Below are 20,960 nucleotides of genomic sequence, written 5' to 3'. Positions count from 1 at the left end.
GCATTCAAATTATTAACACTCTAAAAGATTTGCCCTGCACCAAGTGGCACAACATCCACTGAAAGATTATGCAGAAACATGACCTTAGCTCTGTTTTTGACAGAACTTCATTCATAGATGTGTCATCAGAACAGCTCATTGAGAAGCAGCATTTTTTTAAAAAACAGAGCTAATGCCAAGTTATGAGCTCAGCGAATCCATTAAACTACAAAGACAAAACACTTTCATGATCTGGCCTGAAATATAAAACCAGTGAGATTAATTGAGATTCAGGTTTGAGGATACCGATTGAGGCAGTTTCTTTTTTTCAAGACTAATAGCCTGAGGATATTCCAAGAACCTCAACTAATAATCAGAATGAAAATCCTCGCAACACATGGACAGATTCAACCGCAATTCCATTCGAAAACTGTGAGCATCTTAGATCACACTAAATCCAAAAATGCTAGGGAATTTTTGGAAGATTTTTATTCAGACAAATCAACCATCAATAGACACATAGAGTTAAACCACATGTACACACCATTCAAACAGTAAAACCATATGTACACACCAGATAATAAAAATCCAAGAAAGAAATGAAAAGACCAGTACAATACTCTCTGGCAGCCAAGCAGAGATTGATACAAACAGAAATAAAACAACACCCTAATCAAGAAACTACAAAGATAAAACCCAAGTTCCTGTATAAAAATGGAGCAAGCCCATCACTAGCAATGACGAATGTTACCTAGTCAGGTAATAGAACATCTGCAAGCAAAAAATCAATTAAGAGAGCACCAAGGACTTCATTGTTGAACCCTGAGCAACATATATTATCTTCTATTCATATTGATCTATGTTGCAGTAGTCAGACTGAAGCACTTGCAATATGTCCAGTTCCACAATACAGAAATAATGTTAAGGAATTGAAAAACATGCAGAGAAGAGCAACAAAGGTGGTAAAATGTTTGCAGGCTAAATAGTACAAAAAGCAACCAAAGGAATTTGGTGTGCTTCATGTAAAGAGGAGAAGGGTAGGGGAAGACATGATAGCAGTTTTCTAATACATGAGGGGATGTCACAAATACTGATTCTCTATAGCACAGTAAGATAAGAAACAAGGGCTGGAAGAATTTATACACAGATATCCAAACTTAAAGTAAGAAGAAATTTCCTGATTGTGAGAGGCACTAAGCAGTGGAACAGCCTGCCTCCTAAACCTATGGATGTTTCATCATTGGATATTTTCATGAAAAGATCTGACAGCCATTTGTGTGAGATAGCCTGAAGATTCCTGTCCTGGACAGGGGAGTAGAGTAGAAAACCTCTATGAAATCTCCCTAGCAGTTTAGCTTTAAATTGCATTTTTATCTCTCTTCCTGGACGTATCCTGATAGTAAGATCCCAGTCCCACACCTTTGTGTTGCAGAATATACAATGTTTCCCAACTTGTCATTCTCTAGCTATGTTAGGAATTGAATTCCCAAAACTTCCGGAGTTATACTCCCAAAAGACCTAGAAGATGCTAGCTTGGCTGAGGCTGAGATAGAGCACAAGTGAAGATATATTTTGTACTACAGTTAGATATAAGTGCATACTAAATAAAAAAAAATACTAAATACCCTTTTTATCTTGTAGGACACCTTTCATTCAAAGAGAAGACAAAGTGTTAATAAGCCCACAAATCTACTATTAGCCACAGCAAAGAACTCAAAACTATTCTTGAAACTATTGGATATACCAAATATTCATTCATTCATTCATTCATTCATTCATTCATTCATTCATTCTCTCTCTCTCTCTCTCTCTCTCTCTCACACACACACACACACACACACACACACACACACACACACACAAACACACACACACCAGAAGGTACAAGAAACTATAGTGAGCGACCACTGGCAATTAAGCAAAGAACTCCCATAAATAAGCAATTCCTGAGGGACACGAAGAATAGGAATCAATAACCAAGTAAATAATTCCAAACTGGGGCTTTTAAAGTTGAAAGAATAAACCTGATTTAATATTAGCAAGGACTATTTTTAACAGGTTGCAAAATAACATTCAGAAAGCACCCTGTTACATAAAATTATGTTTTTCTCATTGAACTAATTTGTTTAGTTTTCATTTCCACCCAATCTTTCTTTTCAATTGTAAACACAGATCACATAATTGCATCAGATATTCCTAGCAGTTGTTTCTAGCAGACAAAGGAGACATGCACAGATGAGCTCATTCTTACTGGCTGCATTGCACAAGTTGGCAACTCCTTGCCATTTACAAACAAATGGATTTCCATCTATGTAGTATACATGCGTTGGTAAGCACCCTTCCCATAGCTTGAAATAAATTGACCATACATAGGCATTTTTCCTGATGCATTCACCTGTCACAACATAAATAAATCAGTGTATCAGACTGAATAGAAATGCCTTGCATTTTGCTGCATACAGTTTTTTAACAAGATGCACAACCTTCTTGAGAGCTGTAGCTCTCTGAACTCACCTGCAGCTTGTCACCAAAGGAGAGTTTGTGGATGACATGTGTCATATCAGGATTCTGAGGCTGTGCAGTGGCACTATGGGTTGATACATGAAAATTTCCTGGAACCTAAAAGAAAGCAAAGGTCAATTTCTGTTGTGCTTAAAACCATCAGCAACCAATGTTTGATGTGTAATTTGAAACTTCAAAACACTTATAATCCCTGGAAGATGCAGGACCAACAACGACTGGAAATGCTTGAAATGCTTATATAATTAAATTTCCCCACCTCTAAATGTTCATAATTATAATTTAAGAGCAACCCCCCCCCCCTGCAATGGATTATTTTAGGTTTTGCAACTAGTCAACGAAGAAACTAGCTAATATGAAAAGCATGGTAAAGAAAATAATAATCATACTCTCTAGCAAGAAAAATATTTACGTGGCAAAATGAGCAAGACTGATGGCACACCATTTTTAGGCATATTCTAACATGATAGGCAAGTACACTTTCATAGCCTGTGGAGCAAACAGTTGGCTGTACATCTTTATTCTACCAACAACATGCTACACACTCCTCCACCCTGAGGAGTCAGAAATGGCCTTATAAGGCTGGATTATCTAATGCCACCCCACCCATCCCACAAAGCAGGTCTGGTTTTTCATAGCTGCTAGTAAGTGAAAGTCTACTCCCATCCTGAGAAGTGAAGATCCCTGCTCTTTAACATCAGGATGTTTCTTCCCAATAGGATGTCATTCTTTATTAGCTAAGAGGTCCTTGGAATAGAAGGCAGCATTGTACTACTTTAGATTACAGCTCTTTGTCCTGTGGTGACTCTTAAGACAGAAGATACAATGTTTTGATGAGAAAAGAGAAAAAGCGACATGCAGACTTGTTATGCTCTTCAAAAAGTCAGAATCAACTCTAAAGCACTTTAAAATTCTACATTAACATTACTCCTATCACTGAAGGACCAAAAGTTGAATCTATCAATATAGCATTATTTCCTCTTTCTGTCATGCTCTTTGCCTCAGTAAATACTACCATGTTTTACCCAAAAATAAGACCTGGTCTTATTTTCTTTTGGGCCCCAAAATTAGCACTAGGTCTTATTTTCGGGAGATGTATTACCAGCTTACTTTAGGACCATTGCAGTCAGGCATCTCACAGCCCAACACTTGTCACACCACTGCCTGACTTCTTCTGCGTCCACTTGCAGCCAGACATCACGTAGCTCAGCGCGCCAGGGCCACACCTCGCGGAAGGAGGCTTTATGTTGTGTGGTGCCATTGCATACACGAGCAGCGGCACCAGCAGAATGAGCCATGCGCCCTCCTGCCACAAGCAGTGACACTGGAGCAACGCGTCTCACAGCATCTTGCCATGAGTGGCAGCACCAGTGCGATGTGCCATGCGGTCTCCTGCCATGAGCGGCAGCACTGGCACAATGAGCCATGCATCTTCCTACCGCGAGTGGCAGCACTGGTGCAATGCGTCATGTGGCATCTGGCTGCTAGTGGCTGCAGAAGTCAGGCAGCGGTGGTCCTAAAGTAAGCGGGTGTGGGAGAGGTGGGGCAGCTCCACCCTCCACCCCCTCCTAGCCTGATTTTTACACATGCGCCTCGCCCCATCTTGTACAACCAGATGGTGGCTTCTTTTGGGGGTAGGGCTTATATTAAGCACATGCATGAAAATCAGGCTAGGTCTTTTTTTTGGGTAGGTTGTATTTTCAGGGAAATATGGTATATTCAATTTTCTTTCCTGTACTCCTTTAGAACTTGGATTGCTGCATTTAATCAAAATAAATTTCTAGTTTAACTGATTAAAGATGTGTTCTACAATTAATCATACATTACACTTTCTAAAGTATTTGTTTTAATGCAAGCTATTATGAAACTTCAGGTAGTATCAAAATTCTTAGAAAAAATATTTTCTCTTTTCAAAAGGAACAAAGAATATTTCTCCAATGAGGTCTGGTTGCATATATACTTATGACAACAAAAAATTGCAAGCTTTTTTCTTCTAAATTGTTGATTTATATGCACATATAAATGGGTAACAATTCTAATTGTGACAGTGTATTAGTAGCAGTTTGTTATTGCTGCTTTTAAACTAATCTTAAAGCTAATTATTTAATTATGAAATCATTATTATTATTGACATATGTGGGATTGTTACAGTAGTCAGGAGACCACAATGCTACTGAAGATTTGTAATTTGGCTGCCTGTTTACCAGCTCTGTTAGATATACACTTGTGTGTCTCCTACAGTGTGCCATAGGAGAGCAAACTAGCTTTGCACCACAAAGACAAGTGGCTCTTCCTGCAACGTCATACAAGACCCCCCACTTCCCCGGAGACACTTTGCAAACAGGTGCCACAACCCAGAAGGTTCAGAACAGGAATTTGACTGCCTGCGTGGAACACCAACTCGTCATCCCACTGAAGTAGTACCTATTTATCTACTCGCATAGAACATGCTTTCTAACTACAAGGTGAGCAGAAGCTAAGGTAAGTGACAGCAGTTCACCCCACCATGTAGAGCTAGGGATCAAACTGCTGGAGCAGAGACTATCTCCAGTTTCATTAAGCCTCCCATTATGATATCATGTGAACATATTATAGAACCAAAAGTTGGAAGGAACCATTCAGAACATCAGATCTAACCCTGCTTAATCCAGGAATTCAAATTAAAGCATTCCAGTCTAACTCTTGCTTGAACACTCCCAGTAAAAGGAATCCCACCTTATCTACAAAACTGGTTGTTCCATCAAATTTTGTTGAAATTTATTATAACATAAAACAAAAATAGAAACAAATATAAAAAGGGCATAAGGGAAGGGAAAGTAGAGAGAAAAGTAAAAGGTAAAGGAAAAACCAAGGCAGTGACTTCCAACATTTTTCAGTACGGTAGAGTACAAAATACAATTACAACCTTAATTTTTTGCTTTATCTATTTAGCAATAAAATAGGCATTTCAATAAAAACGAAGTAATGTAATCAATCATCAAGACTTAAAATCACAATTTCATTTTTTTTTCCTTTTTACAGCATGAAGTCCAGAAGCAATTTCCAAGTCTTAGATAGGTTTTTTTTCCCCTCCTAAAATTCATTTGGAGTGTGCTTTCCTGTAACTGACATTCATGATTAACAGACCATGACTTTTTTTCCTATAATTTTTTCAGATGTTTGAACGGTGTTACTTTATTTTTTCCTCAGTCTTCTCATTTCATTTTAAACATTGATAATTCCTCCCATTACTCTTCACTGAAGCCTATTTTTAGTTCCCCAATGACTTTATTCAGTTTGCCTGAATCTTGCAACGCCTAGACTTTAGACTGGATGGGTCCCTAAAGTAGAATTTGATAATGCCCAATAAACTGGAACTACTGCTGTCAGTGATTTTAAATAAAGTATATTTCCAAATGGGATACATGAATGAAAAGTGACTGTTCAAAATCAGCACGGAAATGAATGGTGTTTATTAACAAGTTATTTCAAAATAGTAAGGATGGGATATTGTCTTGCTAAATAGTCCAACTATTGCATGAAATAGCATAGTGGAAAATGTACTTAACAATAATGTAGATTGCTTCATCTTGTGGCAACGTTCCATGGCACAGAGAAATAAAATCAATTTTCTTAACAAGATTCTGATTTCCAGAAACCAAAGCTATATGAAAACTGTCAACCAGGACACTTATTCAGGAAGAGGTTCCTATTTCATCAGTTATTTCTGTAATACTTTCTTACTCTGATTATGAGTAAGAAAAGTTGCAGATACCTATGCTATTAAGGGTAAAACTTAACACAAAACCTGTTTTTTCTTCATAAATGACAAATTTTATACCTCGTTCCTTTACAATCTGAGGGCCACTTTAAACAGCAGCATTTCTTCTGCGGTGATATATGACCTAAATCATAGTTCTTGATTTAACTCTCTGCACATACAAGCAGTTTCTTTTCAAAGCTTTTCAACATTTCACCTGAATGGTTTCAGTTTTACTTGCCTTGTTGATGCTGAAATGACCCTCAAATCTGCACCCATCGCCATTATTCAGAGGAATTTTCATTGAGTTATCAATATGGCCAACTTCATGTCTTCCCATTTCATCTTGAATATCTAATCCAATCACTACAGGTCAAAGACCAGAGTTAAAAAGAGGAAGAGAGAATCTATTATAAATGATTTAACATGAAGACATAACTGTATTTCCCATTTTTATATGAAAGTGAAAATATATAGAAAAATAATAATCATTAAATATATAATGTTCCCCTAGTTTTATGAACTCATAGAATGTAGTTCTGTTAAATACTACCAGAAGTATTCAGTGAGTCAATGCTAGAATGCAAGCATCAACTCTCCTTTAGCAAGAAGCTTCTATTATTTGATATGGCTCAAAACATTTGGTTAGTTAACCTGTACAGAGAGATGAATAAATGGATATAGCTTTTGTTTTCCTCAAAGCATTTCTAATACACACACACAAACACATACACACACACAAACACACACACACTTAAAAAAATTATTTGTGTTGCGTTTTTTGTTTTTCCATTGTATTCCTTTTTGGTTTTTAACTTTGTCATTAAGACTCATGTATATGAGATGGTCAGCTACATAAATTTATCAAATAAAGAAAGCATAATAATAATTATATTGTTCTGCTGGTACATTATGAGAGGAAAAGACAACTAAAACTTGGCTGTTCCGAGAATGAGTTAATAGAAAATGCTATATATCATCTTTGCCATTGGAAAATAATCTTATTTTCAAGCTTAGGGACATCTAAGATATCCACCTGGGTTGCTCGTAGGATTGTTTTTCGCTCTCTGGACCTTCAGGGAAGCCTCCTAAAGGCTCCAGAGGGCTAAAACCGGCCCTACGAGCAACCTGGAGGTCACTTCCAGGTTGCTCATAGTGTCATTTTTTTGCCCTCCGCAGCCTTCAGGGAAGCCTCCTGAGGGCTCCTGAAGGCTCCAGAGGGCTAAAACCGGTCCTACAAGTAAACCGTAAGTCCATTCCTGAACTTCTGGTTTGCCCGTAGGGCCAGTTTTCCGCACTCCAGAGGCTTCAGCGAAACTCCTGAAGCCTCCGGAAGGGCCTCCAAGGAGGGGCGGGAGAGGCTGTTTTCGCCCTCCCCAGCCTCCTATAGAGTGTCTGGAGCCTGGGAAGGGCGAAAAAAGCATGCCAAAAATGGGGGGGGGGAGCGCTGGTTGTGCATGCATGCGCACTGTGGTTGTGCGCATAGCATTATGAGTGTGGCACGCCTGCGCATGACCCCCCTCTGCGCTCCCCCCGCTTTTGACATGTGAGCCAAAAAAGGTTCGCCATCACTGGGATAGCCATTCCCTAAAATCTCCCATGGTATATCCATTAGGATGAGAGCAGTAAGGATTTAGTCTGGCAGGATTCTGTGTATTGTGTGTAAGCAAATAAAGAACTGTGGCTAAGTTTCTCTACGTCGTTCTTGGGCTCATCTGCCTCTGGCAATTTCCTACCACGTTTCCCTGAAAATAAGACAGGGCCTTATTTTCTTTTGACCCCCCAAATAAGTGCTTGACCTTATTTTTGGAGAGATCTTATTATTTTTGAGGTGCAGGAGGTGGCGAGTGTGGTCCCCTCATGGCTGCTGTTGTGTTGCAATATTTTCAGGCAGGGCTTATTTTTTGGGGAGGGCTTATTTAAGCACATGCGCTCAAAAGCCCAATTGGGCTTATTATTCAGGAAGGTCTTATTTTGGGGGGGGGAACAGGGTATATAGTTGTTGGCCAGTACTGTCTAGGTATCTGCTTGCTTTAGCTGGATAACTTCATGCCTCTCTCCCATTACACTATTGATATTAAAGCTAAAAATATGTTGTGATTCTGCTGGGATGCTCACTCTCAGGGGAAGCAACAAATGGACCAGCGGACTGGATTCAAAATAAGAGAATTAAAAAAAAAAAAGCACATAAAAGAAAATACATTGCAGTATAGCTTGCCCTTTCTATAATTTTAAACCCATTAACATCTGAAAATGATTACCATGTCCTACTCAGTCACTTCGAGAACAGCTGAAATAAAAAAAGGAACTTATTGAGATTTATGTGAGAAATGTGTATTAATTGCTAAGGTTCCCAGAAGCTGTAATACTTTAATATCTGCTATAAATGATGCTTGCTTTCCCTTTCTATTTCCCTAAGATCCATAGTGACTAATTGCCTTCCAAAAATTTAAGATGTACCTGGGGGGGGGGGGGGGAGGGAGGAGTCAACAAGCACAGGAGTTGCCATCAGATCAAGTCACTTCAGTGGATTTAGTGTGCTTCTCTCACAATGGAAGAGAGAAATCCAGTGACGTATGAGCTGGTGGTAGAAATTCTATGTAGAAAATCTGTACATTGCTGTAAATCTCACATTGCTTGTAAAAATAGTTACAACAGCCTTACAGCCATTCTGAAACCATTGTTTTTCATAAAAGCTCTTTGCCTAGTACTGAAAACATGAGATTATATGCCAAATAAGCTCTGCATGCCCTTTTTAAGAAAAGAGTGTTCAGTAAATATTTCTCTTTTCTGTTAAGTACCCTGTCATTTGTTACCGTGATAAGTACACTATTATCTAAATAAATATTTAGCAACATCAGAAAAACCATTCATAAAAGCAAGAATGTAATTCTACATTAAAAAGTATTTTTTCCCCAAGAAAAGAACAAGTATTACTCATAGGAATCTGAATGTGAAATATGCAACTAACTTAGTTGTACAATCACAATTGTAATCTTAGCTGAATAAGGAAAACTCACATTCACAGTGCAGACTTGGCAAGGTGATGTTCAAATTTACTTCTATTTTTCCCCCACTGTCTTTGTCTGGATCATCCACATAGAGTTCATTCACACTGCAGGGGAGAAGAAAAGAGGTGGTGTAATTTTTAGAAGATATTTAAACAAGCCTTTATTTGAATGAAATGTGCCAAGGACATTTGGACTGAAAGAGAAATAAACTTTGCTATAGGACTGAACTATGCAGGTTCAGAAAAATAATTACTCTTCAAAATACTCATCCTGTTTCTCTAGAACACGTGCAGAATGCAGAACAACTGACCTAACAATCATTTCAAAAGAAACGTACTTAAGTAGTGAGATAAGATGTACTTTTTATGTGATTGTATTGTTAAATAACATGAAAGTTCCTAACGGCATAAATAAAAGTAGGTTCTCATCAGTTAAATAATTACAGTGTGTATCTTCTCAATAAAAAAACAGAATATACTCACAATGAATAGAAATCAGATTCAAGCTTAGACATGTTAATAATTGGGCAAGTTGATACTCTTTCTTGGCTCCCAATTAACAAAATTATGTTCAAAATAGGAGTTTTTACATTACATGACCTAATACGAACAATTTCTTTCCAGGAAGGTTTCAGCTTCATTCATTTAGGCTAAATAAGTCAATTTTAAATAGATCTCCATTATTCAATTTTACAAATAGAAGTATATTATTTAAAAGTTGAGATGTGGCCCAATTTTTTCCCCAAAGAAGCTTTATTTCAGCATTTCTCAATCTCAGAAACTTTAATATGTGACTTCAACTCCTAGAATTTCTCAACCAGCAAGCTGAGCCATCTAAAATTCTTTTTAAGTTCCTGAAGTTGAGAAAGACTGTTCTATGTACGATGTATGTGAATGGAACAGAGTAAAGAGACAACATGGTCCTGCCTTTCTCAAAGTTATTATGATTTCCAGTTTTGTTCAGGCAGCATGAACCTTACTGTATGGGAACTGTGGGACAGGAAGTGGGAACAGTGGACTCAACCTATTCCCTTATGTTCACATTCTCATATGTGTTACATCATTAATGTCTGTTCTCACCATTCCAAGAATTAAGTAATATGCAGATGTTTTTTAGGAAAAATAGGCCAAGATATGCAAGTGCTCTAGGATTAAGTAATATGCAGACATTTCCTTAGCAAAAAGTAGGCCACAGATATGCAACGCTTCTAATTAATTAACTATATATTTATTTTAAAATGCTAATTTACTTTAACAATAGCAAGAATGGCTTAAGCTGATATGCTTCTCATATAATCCTATGTATGACTAATAATATACCTAATATCATTACATAAAGGAGGACATTGAAGGTTAACCGAAGTCTGCATTAGCATATTAAATTAAAACATAATAGCTGCACTCTTATTATTAACGGAAAGGACCTTAGAAATTTTCTACCTTGCTGAAGCAGGAGACCCTCTACCACTGATCCACAAACTATGGCTCGCAGTCTGGATACAAGCTGCCAATGCAAAGTATCTGACCCGTGGAGTGGTGGAATTCAGCCCCGTCCCTCACCCTACCCCTCACCGTTGGCCTTATCTTCCAGCGAGCATCCACTTCAGCTGCATTTCCGGTTAGTTATTTCACTGGTTGAGCTGCACTTCTAATCACACTGCTGCTGCCCAAGGTAAGGCCGAAGGATGTGGGGGAGGGCTAGCTGACTGAGGGGTGATCTCGCCAGTGTAGCCATGTGGTCCAGGGCCGGTGGGTAAATAGGAAGGGACTGCTGCCAGCTTGTAAAGTAGTGCTTTAAAAGGCTTTAAAAGTGCTTTAAAAACAGCCTTTCAGGATGTTTTTCACAGCCATATGATCCAGGGCCGGTGGGTGAGTAGGGGAGTACAGCAAGTACAGCAAGGACAAAGGCAAAATGGACTGCTAAATTGTCCGTGCCCACCCAGTCACATGACCACCTAGCCAAGCCCACCCAGTCACATGATTACCTAGCTACGCCCACCCAGCCGGTCCGCCCCCCCCAACAGTCTGAGAGACTGTGAATCGGCTCCTTGTTTAAAAAGTTTGAAGACTCCTGCTCTATACCATTTCAGATAAATGGTTGTCCAATCTCTTCTTAAAAACCTCCAGTAATGGAGCATCCACAATTTTTGAAGGCAAACCATTCAACTGCTTAATTATTCTGTCAGGAAATTTCTCCTTATTTCTAGGTTGGTTTTCTCCTTTATTAAGTTTCCATCTATATAATTTATATACAGCTACAGCATGGTTCGCCCTGCATATGTAAAACAAAGATTGTGATTTGTTCCAAGAAAACAAGTCAAAAAATGAAACCAACTTTTTTTTTCTAGGTTTCTTTTTCCGATATCTCTGGTTTACACAGCGCCTTAAACCAATTCACAGGTGCAGTTTTCTGTAAGTATAGTTACTTACACCCAATAAAAGGAGGAATCTGTAGATATTGTTAGACTTGATCCAATGAATGTTTTGTTTAAAAAGAATAAAAGTACATGCTCATGACATATAAAGCAGAGTTGCAAATGAAGTTGCTTAGCATAAAGGATAACTAATCAATTGATCATAAAGTTCAGTTCTCATCCAATTCATCCAAGTCATGCCTCTTTCCCAGCAATCAATTCTTGAACTCATTCTGCAATTGCTTGCTTTCCCTTCCCCTTTCCCTTCTAACCATTTTGCATTTTACTTTCTTTTACTTTCTTTTCAGATTCTTGGTAGACAGATATATAGCTGTGATGGCGAACCTATGGCACACGTGCCACAGGTGGCACGCAGAGTCATTTGTGCCAGCTGACTTTGGCCTTCTTTTGAGGCCATTTTTCGCCTTCCGGAGGCTTCCCTGAAGCCTCTAAAGCTAGAAAAACTGGCCCTATGGGCAAACCGGAAGTTCAGGAATGGACTTCCGGTTTGTTCGTAGGACTGTTATTCGCCTCCTTCAGGAAGCCTCCTGAAGGCTCCAGAGGTTGAGAATCGGCCCTACGGACAAACCGGAAGTCACCGCTTCCGAACCTCCAGGTTCCCCATAGGTCCTGAGGCCTCTGGAAGGCATCCGGAGGGGCGGGGGAGGCTGTTTTCGCCCTCCCCAGGCTCCTAGAAGAGCCGAGGTGGCGCAGTGGTTACGGTGCAGTACTGCAGGCCACTTCAGCTGACTATTATCTACAGTTCAGCGGTTCAAATCTCACCGGCTCAAGGTTGACTCAGCCTTCCATCCTTCCGAGGTGGGTGAAATGAGGACCCAGACTGTGGGGGCAATATGCTGACTCTGTAAACCGCTTAGAGAGGGCTGAAAGCCCTATGAAGCGGTATATAAGTCTAACTGCTATTGCTATTGCTAGAAAGCCTCTGGAGCCTGGGGAGGGTGGAAAAACCATGCCAAAAGCGGTGGGGGGAGTGTTGTCACTGATCATACACATGCACGTGCTGGGGGGGAGTCACACGCATATCATTATGGGTGTGGCATGCAAGCGCACGATCCCCCCCTGTGCTGCCCCCCCATTTTTGGCATGGCAGCCAAAAAAGGTTTGCTATATCATTGATATATAGCATGATTTTTCAACATTATCAGGAAAATATTTTACTGGAACAAGTTGGCTCAAGATGGACCACATGAAAGTAAGTGCACAAATGGAACAGAATGCGGGTTCTGTATTCAGAAAAACATGTACTGTTCAGATGTTAAGATTACATGGTTAGCCTTTAGTTTTTGGAACACGTTATAAGCAGTGACGTGCAGTGAGGTTTATGGCTGGTGACGCATTGACACAGTGGTGGGTTTTAAATTTTTTTTTTTAGACTTGTGGACTTCAACTCCCAGAATTCCACAGCCAGGTATGCTCAGTTCCAATTTAAAATGACAGCATTTGTTTTTCTCCTTTGCGAAAAAGTTTCCTTCATTCTTTTTCTTCTCCCTCCCCCTCCTTTCTCCCTCTCTCCAAGTTGGCTTGGACTATCTCTCCTATCCCCTTCCCTCTCTCACTCACTCACTCTCTCTCAAACAAACACAAACACAGAAGTTGGATTGGATATATTTTCCTCACCTACGTCAGGAATTTTTCGACTTTTAACCCTTGCTTAACTCTGCTCGAGTGATCATAAAACGCCTAAAGTCAGACTAGATGAGGCACGTCGATCTCCTGCCTCCTCCTGTAGAGGGTGCTTTTTTAGAGGCTTTTTTAAACAGTTAAGCAGAGTCATCCATGGTGACTCTGGCAGCAACTAGCTCAGCCTGACCTCAGCTCTTGCCTTTTTCCTTTTACATTTTTTTTTCTTTTCATGGTGACAGTGGTGAGGCTCTGCCTCCCCTGACTGCACGTCCTTGGTTATAAGCTATTCCTGAAAGACAGTAAAGAGTCAGGTCAGCAGGTTCACAATAGCTGCATTTCAAGGCAATGAGCCATACTCAATTTATTGCTTGGTGATCCATAAGGCAGATGGTAAGCATTAATCAATCCTTTTTGAGATGATTCATAAATATGATACAGAAGGGAGGAACATGTCTACTCATGGATGATCTGGTTTCATGTTCCTTTGTTGCAGCTGCCAACAGGCAGAACTAAGCTTTCCAGTGTTTATCACTGGCTGATTACATAGTTACTTAGGATTAAGTAATACAGTCCTTCAAGTTCCCAGGATTGACTTCAGTCAAGGGAAGCATAAATCCTCATAAGCAGTGCACCTATCCTTATTAGTACCTTAGTGCTTCCTGAGATATGCCAGCTTATGACACTGCCTGTTTCACAAGAAGGTCTCACTACCCTTCTCACCATCTCCTCCTGGATCTATGAGACATGCCTATCCTGTCAGTTACAATCTGCGAAACAAACAAAGCTGTCAAAAACAGTCAACCTTTGCAGGATTTATACTAACACTACCTTGAAGTAAAAATTTGCACCCTTGCTGTCCTCTTTAGGAAAAAAAAATCCCATTGCTTTTTATAGAAGATACTCTAAAAGTATACATGATGGGCTAATAAAACAGGTTTGATTTGTGGTTCTTTACTCCACAGTACTGGTAGTTCTCAATTTATGACCATAATTGAGCCCAAAATTTACATTGGTGAGAAATTTGTTAAGTGAATTGAATCACTACAGTTATTAAATTAGTAACACACTTGTTAAGTCAGGGCTGTCAAACTTGTGGCCTGCGGGCCAGATGCATCACGTCCTGGCCACGCCCATGCCCAGTTTAGCAAAGGGGGAGGGGAAATCATGATACATCACGTGATGATGCTGTGACGATGCGTGTTTGAACCCCTGTGTTAAGTGAATCTGGTTTCCACATTGACTTTGCTTGTCAGAAGGTTGCAAAAGGTGATCACATGACCCCAGGATACTGCAACTGTCAGCTGTCAAGCATCTGAATGTAAACCACATGGCCAGGGGGATGCTGCAATGGTCGTAAGTGTGAAAAATGGTCATAAGTCACTTTTTCAGTGCCGTTGTAACTTTGAATGGTCACCAAGTGAGCTGTTGTAAGACAAAGACATATATACCTTTTATTCCTTTATTTTTTTTTAGAGGAGGTAATACAATGCTTGAGAGGGATCTTGAGTTTCTCCCACAGAACTTCTAAACTTGCCGCTCCAGCATCTTAGTTTTCTATCTCCATCTCATCTGTGGCTGTAAGTACACCATTTTCCCCCATCCAAAAGAATTAATTGGTGGTCTTGGGAAACAATTGTTCTTCTTCATGAAAAAAAACTTCCTTCCAATTTTACCTAATCGTATCATAATTTGTCACCCTTCCTCTTTCTCAAAAGGCATTGACAAAGTGCCACCATAGGTTGGCTAGACTTCCATGGCTGGTATCTATCGGGCAGTACTAAGCTTCAAAATTTAGTTTTCTGATGTTTTACCAGCAACTGTGGTTGGTATCTTTAGAAGGAATGGTCTACAGAATTGAGCAAGGACAGACTACACTTCTGCCTCCTCAAATGTTTATGCTCCTTTTATCTGAAGAAAGGTGTAAATTACCCTTGAAGTAATCTGAAGCTCTAGTATAAGACAGGTAATATGTACTATGAGAGCTTTCCAATTTACCAATGCAGAAGTCCTCAGCTGGAGAAGACAGCCTGCCTCCTGAGGCCTCACCATCACAAGAAGCTTTATTGACACTGCTCCTCTACTAATGGTGGCACAATAGGGGAGTTTGAAGTAGATTAGGGAATGCCTTAGAAATGTTATATTCAATCTGATCTTTCTTCCAACAAAGAAGAACTTTCTCTCCACATATTTAAGAAGAAAATATAATTAAAAACAATCCCTTTAATATAATTAAAAATAATTATTTCAACCAAAAATAAAAAGGGAGCAGAGATAAAAATTAGATCAAACTTCCTACATAGAATAACCAGACTCTTCCTACTGATTCCCTCTATTCTTCCCTCTTTGTGTGTCCCTGAAGTGTGGGTGTGTAAGAGAAAGGGTAGAGGGGGAGAAGGAAAGAGAGCGAGACAGAGAGACAGACAGAAACATGCATGACATCATTGCAGAAATGCAGTTTATATCTGGTACCAGACATTAACAAGCAAGTAATGTAAATAACATCTTTTTGTTGTCATTGTGGTTAAGCGCTGCTGCTGCTGCCTCCAACATGTTTGTTAATATCTCAACTTCTTAGTACTTGCTCTTGTGATTCTCTGCTCACTAACATAAGGAAGTTAGCTTCTGAAGTAATCAAAATGTAGGTTTAAAAAAGGATACAGTATTGCTTAGTTATTTTAAGATTTAAGATACACTCAACATCTTTGTCATTTCCTCTTTGACCAGACCCAAATATGTTCAAAGCATACTGGCCTACTATGGAAGGAATTACAGATCTCAAATCAATATAAAATAAAATGGAGTATAGAGACGTCAACATTCATTTGAGTCAGCCACTGTAATTGGCACTATGGCACTCAGTCTTCTGTTTCCTGTTAACCCACACACATACATGGTGAGGATGCACAGTCTAACCTTACCACTTAACAATTTTGCAACACCTTTCATTAAAGTATCTCAAAAGTGTTGAGCAAGCATTAATTAAATTGAGGAAGTAGACAGCCAAATATGATTCTCAACTTAAAGCATAGCATAATGAGGAATACAAGCAAGATTATTCGTCAAATGTGTACCAGTCATAGTACTGAAAAAACAAACCAGAGACAAATGAACTAGTTAGTCAAACAATTAAATCACACTTCCCTTATTAGAACAGTTAACACTTGCTCTAAGCCAATGCTTTTCAAATAATTTACTAGAGACTCTTAAGATTCTTCAAAATCTTTTAAGAGGTTTTTAACTTTGAATATTACAGCTGATGAAAAGCGCTCTACAAGAAAATTTGCCCAACAGTATTTGTCTTTTTCTACAATATGGACAGGGGAAAAAGATATGAGGATAAATTCCCAGAATTTATTAGTCATTGTAGAGAAGAGCTGAAATCCACATATCTGAAGACTTCCAGGTTGGAATTGCCCAATGTATCACCTATTCCAGATATACATTTCATTCATACAGCAACAGAATGCCTATGGACATTCTATACCAGCAAAATAAATTGTGGCCTCCAAAATTATACCTCCAAATGCCTTGTGTCATATAAAAATGAATGGCAGGCATACACATATTCTCAGTCACCAAAAAGGGAGCTAGTGGGAAAAAGTTACAACCAATTTACCTAGGTAGGAGGAGGAGGAAGATACACCATGCCAGCCATGATGGCAATTCTAGTAATTATAGGTATGGGTAAGAGGGACTACAGTCCAAGAGACATGTTGCAGCTACCATAAAGATTGGAGCTGAGGAATAACAAGTCAAAAAACTTGCCAGTTCTCATGGACCAGTCCAATCCAAGAAGCAGAAAAACATCCAGAGACAGCGGAACAGCAAGTACCATAAGCATAGAACATTTCTGCAATGTGGCTGAACCTCCAAACAGATCAGGCAGCAGGCTGCTTCAACATTAGCAATCTTTGGATGGCCAGAGCAGCTCTACATGATGTCATCAGCATCAGTCTTAAATCTAAATTCCAGAATTATCAGAGATCAAGAACTTAGCTGCCCTCCATAGTAAGGACATACAAGTCTGATCTCTCTTCTCTCCATGGCTAGAATCACAGTGAGAGAATTAAGATGCATCATATTTGTTGATATGTTGCAGATGAGCCCCAATAAGGCAAAGGAGACAAGAAATGGTCTATCATGTCAAGCATAGCACCTCAGAGGCCTAGAAGTGAAAGATTCTTGTTGGGTCTGCTCTATCCTCCTGGAACATAGACATTCCATCCTATTCCCATTCCCCCAGTTGAATAAGGCAGTCTCCAGAGCTGAATTATTTGTAGCCCTCACTTGCCAACTATGAAACAGAGCAGCAACTCCAACACTAAGAGACGTGATCATAAAGTGAAACATCACATGACTGCACTCGACCTACGTTGCCAATTCGGTCTATGATCATGAAGCAAATCACTAGAGGCCATTAAGCATGACTATGACCTGTGACTTCATGATGGCTTCCCCATTGACAATGCTTGTTGGAAGTCAGCTGTGAAGGTCGCAATTGTCAATCATGTGACCAGGGGATGTTGCAGCCATCATAGATGCATGCCAGTTGCCAAGGGCCTGAATGGTGATCATGTGATTGCAAGGATGCTGCAAAGCCTGCACATTCAAGGACCAGTTGTAAATCTTTTTCAGCACCATCATAATTTCAAACCTTGGCTAAACAAGCAGTCAGTAAGGAAAGCAAGTAAATCAGTAAACCAGCTCGTTCTAGAATAAGTGGAAAGAGAGGAAGAACAATTGACCCTTATTTCCAGAAACTCATTAAGTCAATTCTATTCTTTTCCATTGTCTACATATTCTTGACACTCTTCACATTTATGAGAAAAAGGAAAGAAGAGAAAAACCCGAGATTGAGACAATCAATTGAGACAAGTTTCTCAGCATCAGATATATGCTAAAAGAGATTTGCTCAGACTCTTCAGCTTTCAATGTGCAATCTGTTAGGAATATAATCTAATGGTTGGGGTGGTAATATATAAATCATGTAACAATGGTGTACTTGTTTCTTTAAATCATACTGTAAAATGTGATTGGTTGCTGTTTTCCTCAATCGGCCATAACAGGGAGCCAGAATGACTATTAGCTCTCTGTTTGTTAGATGCTGGGATGATCTGATCTGAGTGTTTTGGAAGCTGGCTGTTAGAAAGTGCCGTGAGCTATTGTAAGTTTTGCAACTGCTAGCAAACTTTGAGTACTGAACTGATTATATGATACTGGATATGTTATTTGGATTATCCCTTAACTGAAAGACATTGATGACTGACTGTCTTAACCGTGTATGATTTGGACTGTTTGATGGACTCTGATACCTCTATTTCCATGAAGGTAAAAGCCTATTTAAACTGCAGTGTCTCTGTATGCTGGTTTGTGTGTTCTCCAACACCATTCTCACAATGCTTCTCTGAACGCACTTGCTCTCTCAATGGGGAGCTTACCTAACACTGGTTATGGGCTCAGGTTATATCAGACGTAGCTAAAGGGGAGTTGGTGTTGATACGCAATACCGCATAATTTCTTGGAATCCAGATAACGATGATGATGCCAAGAAGATAGCAGATTTTCAGCGATGCGTTGTGTATAATTGGTCTAACACTGAATGACCAACAATAAGTACACATTCATGGAGAAAATTCTGCTGCAAGAGGTTGGGAGAATTTAAAGAGGATTTATGTACGTGACACTGTAGGTGCATGCATACATCTCACACGCAAACTGTGTAGGGCATGTCTTCTGAGAGGTGGAGATACGTTAGCTCATTTAACCTTTATGAAAGGTTTTTTCAGGAGCTACATGAAAAAGAACTAATTTTTTCTGAGCTACATCAAGCAACAGAATCCTCGTTTCCTATAAAGAAGCAAAGACAAGAGCGGCCTGATACATTCGTCATAGGGTTCGAGTCTTTTTCATATTATGATTTTGTGTAAACCAGTTCCAGTGTTCACAACTGAGATGGTTTAATACCAGAGGTGGGCCTGGCGTCCTCCATATGAACATGTGCAGCGCGAGCATGCGTCTTACCTTCCAGCGACACCTCCGCGATGCTGCAGCTGCTTGGCACACGGTGTGTGCATGCGCGGAAGCGCTGAAGAGTTTAAAGACAGGTAAGGTGCTCAGGCGGGCAGGTGTGCCTTCCGGGGCACTGTACCAGAATGGTACCCGGTGCTCCGGGCAGGCACCGGTACTCCCATACCGGGGCATACCGCTGCAACCCACCACTTTTAACACTCACTTATGAGTTTAATAAATCACCAAAAATGCTTACTACTTTCCAGTAAGTACATACTAGTTTGCAGTTTTCTTGGCAAGGTTTTTCAAAGTTTTCCCTGTCTCCTTCCTAGGGCTAAGGTCAACCACCTGGCTTTGTGCTTAAGGCATGAATAGAACTCGTGGTCTCCTGGTTTCAGCTTAGCCTCTTAACCACTATGCCAAACTGAATCAATATTTATTGTATTAGAGATTAAAACTGAAAGTGTCTATTATATTTATTTGAATTCATGCACCTCCTGAAGGGATCTCAGGGTTGTCCAGCGGTCCTCAAAACACACTTTAACAACTGCTGCTATAATATAAATGCTTCTAAGGAATCACAAGGTACTCTTCAGTTGCCAACACAAACCTTAGAACGTCATTCAGATTTCTCACTGATAATAACAAATGTGCGGATCAAAATAGTCCATCCAGGAAATCCTCTTTACTGATGAACCACTTGCATTCCATCCAAGGATGTCGTAGAATAAGACATCAGCAGGTCTGATTTGTAAATCAGTTGTCCCAGAAGACCGAAGGGAGGAGTTTATAGATCAAATGGAATGTAGGGGCAGAATGCTGAACAAGTCCAAGAAACAGCACCACTCAGAGTAAGTAGTTGCATCTGTCTTTTCTGTATTTCACCAAACTTTGGTGATACAGACACCATGACCCTCCTCTCTTAACTTTAGTGGAAGCCAAGCATTAAGTGACAGGAGTATTAACTGAAAACAAGGATATACAGATAGTCCTCAACTTATGACCACAATTGAGTCCAAAATTTATGTTGTTAAGTGAGAAATTTGTTAAGTAAGTTTTGCTCTATTTTACAACTTTCCTTCTTTCCTTGCCACATTTGTTAAGTGAATCACTGCAGTTGTTAAATTAAGTTACACCGTTGTTAAGTGAATCTGGATTCCCCATAGTCTTTGCTTGTCAGAAGGTTGCCAAAGGTAATTTACATGACCCTGGGACATTGCAACCATCTTAAATGTGAAACAGTTGTCAAGCATCCAAATGTAAATCAGGTGACCTTGGAGCAATGGTCATATGTGTGAAAAATGGTCATAAGTTACTTTTTTCAGTGTTATTGTAACTTTGATCAGTCACTAAACCAATGGTTGTAAGTCGAGGACTACCTGTAAAGGAATCCTTGCCCTCAACTCTGAAAGAAAAGATTGACTCAGTGCAGAGATTTCAGTGACCTTTTTGGAGGCAGGACATCTACAAGAAAATAACCACTGGAATTCTCAACACATAAGCCTGAAACAGGAAAATGTCTCTCAAATTGATATCACCACCTCCTCAGTGAGTATATGGCTGCAAATATTTTGGTGCATCTAGAACCATGATTGGTTTGGTTTTGGTTTGGTTTTATTGGACTTATATGCCGCCCTTCTCCCAA

At 39.6% G+C, this 20,960-nt stretch overlaps 1 protein-coding gene across 1 annotated transcript in view; it reads right to left on the bottom strand.

Moving 5' to 3' along the window:
* ERGIC1 (endoplasmic reticulum-golgi intermediate compartment 1) overlaps positions 1–20,960 on the bottom strand; it is an 84,103-nt gene that overhangs the window by 12,652 nt on the left and 50,491 nt on the right. Inside the window, exons 4-6 of the mRNA XM_032210292.1 lie at positions 9,259–9,353; positions 6,480–6,604; positions 2,494–2,598 (exon numbers count right to left, since the gene is read on the bottom strand). Coding sequence (XP_032066183.1) covers positions 2,494–2,598; positions 6,480–6,604; positions 9,259–9,353 — 325 coding nt within the window. The remainder of the gene's footprint in view (positions 1–2,493; positions 2,599–6,479; positions 6,605–9,258; positions 9,354–20,960) is intronic.

The sequence above is a fragment of the Thamnophis elegans genome, chromosome 2 (genome assembly GCF_009769535.1).
Source record: "Thamnophis elegans isolate rThaEle1 chromosome 2, rThaEle1.pri, whole genome shotgun sequence".
NCBI lineage: Eukaryota > Metazoa > Chordata > Lepidosauria > Squamata > Colubridae > Thamnophis > Thamnophis elegans.
Note: the sequence above shows the minus strand (reverse complement) of the source record. Positions and strands in the feature narration are given on the sequence as shown.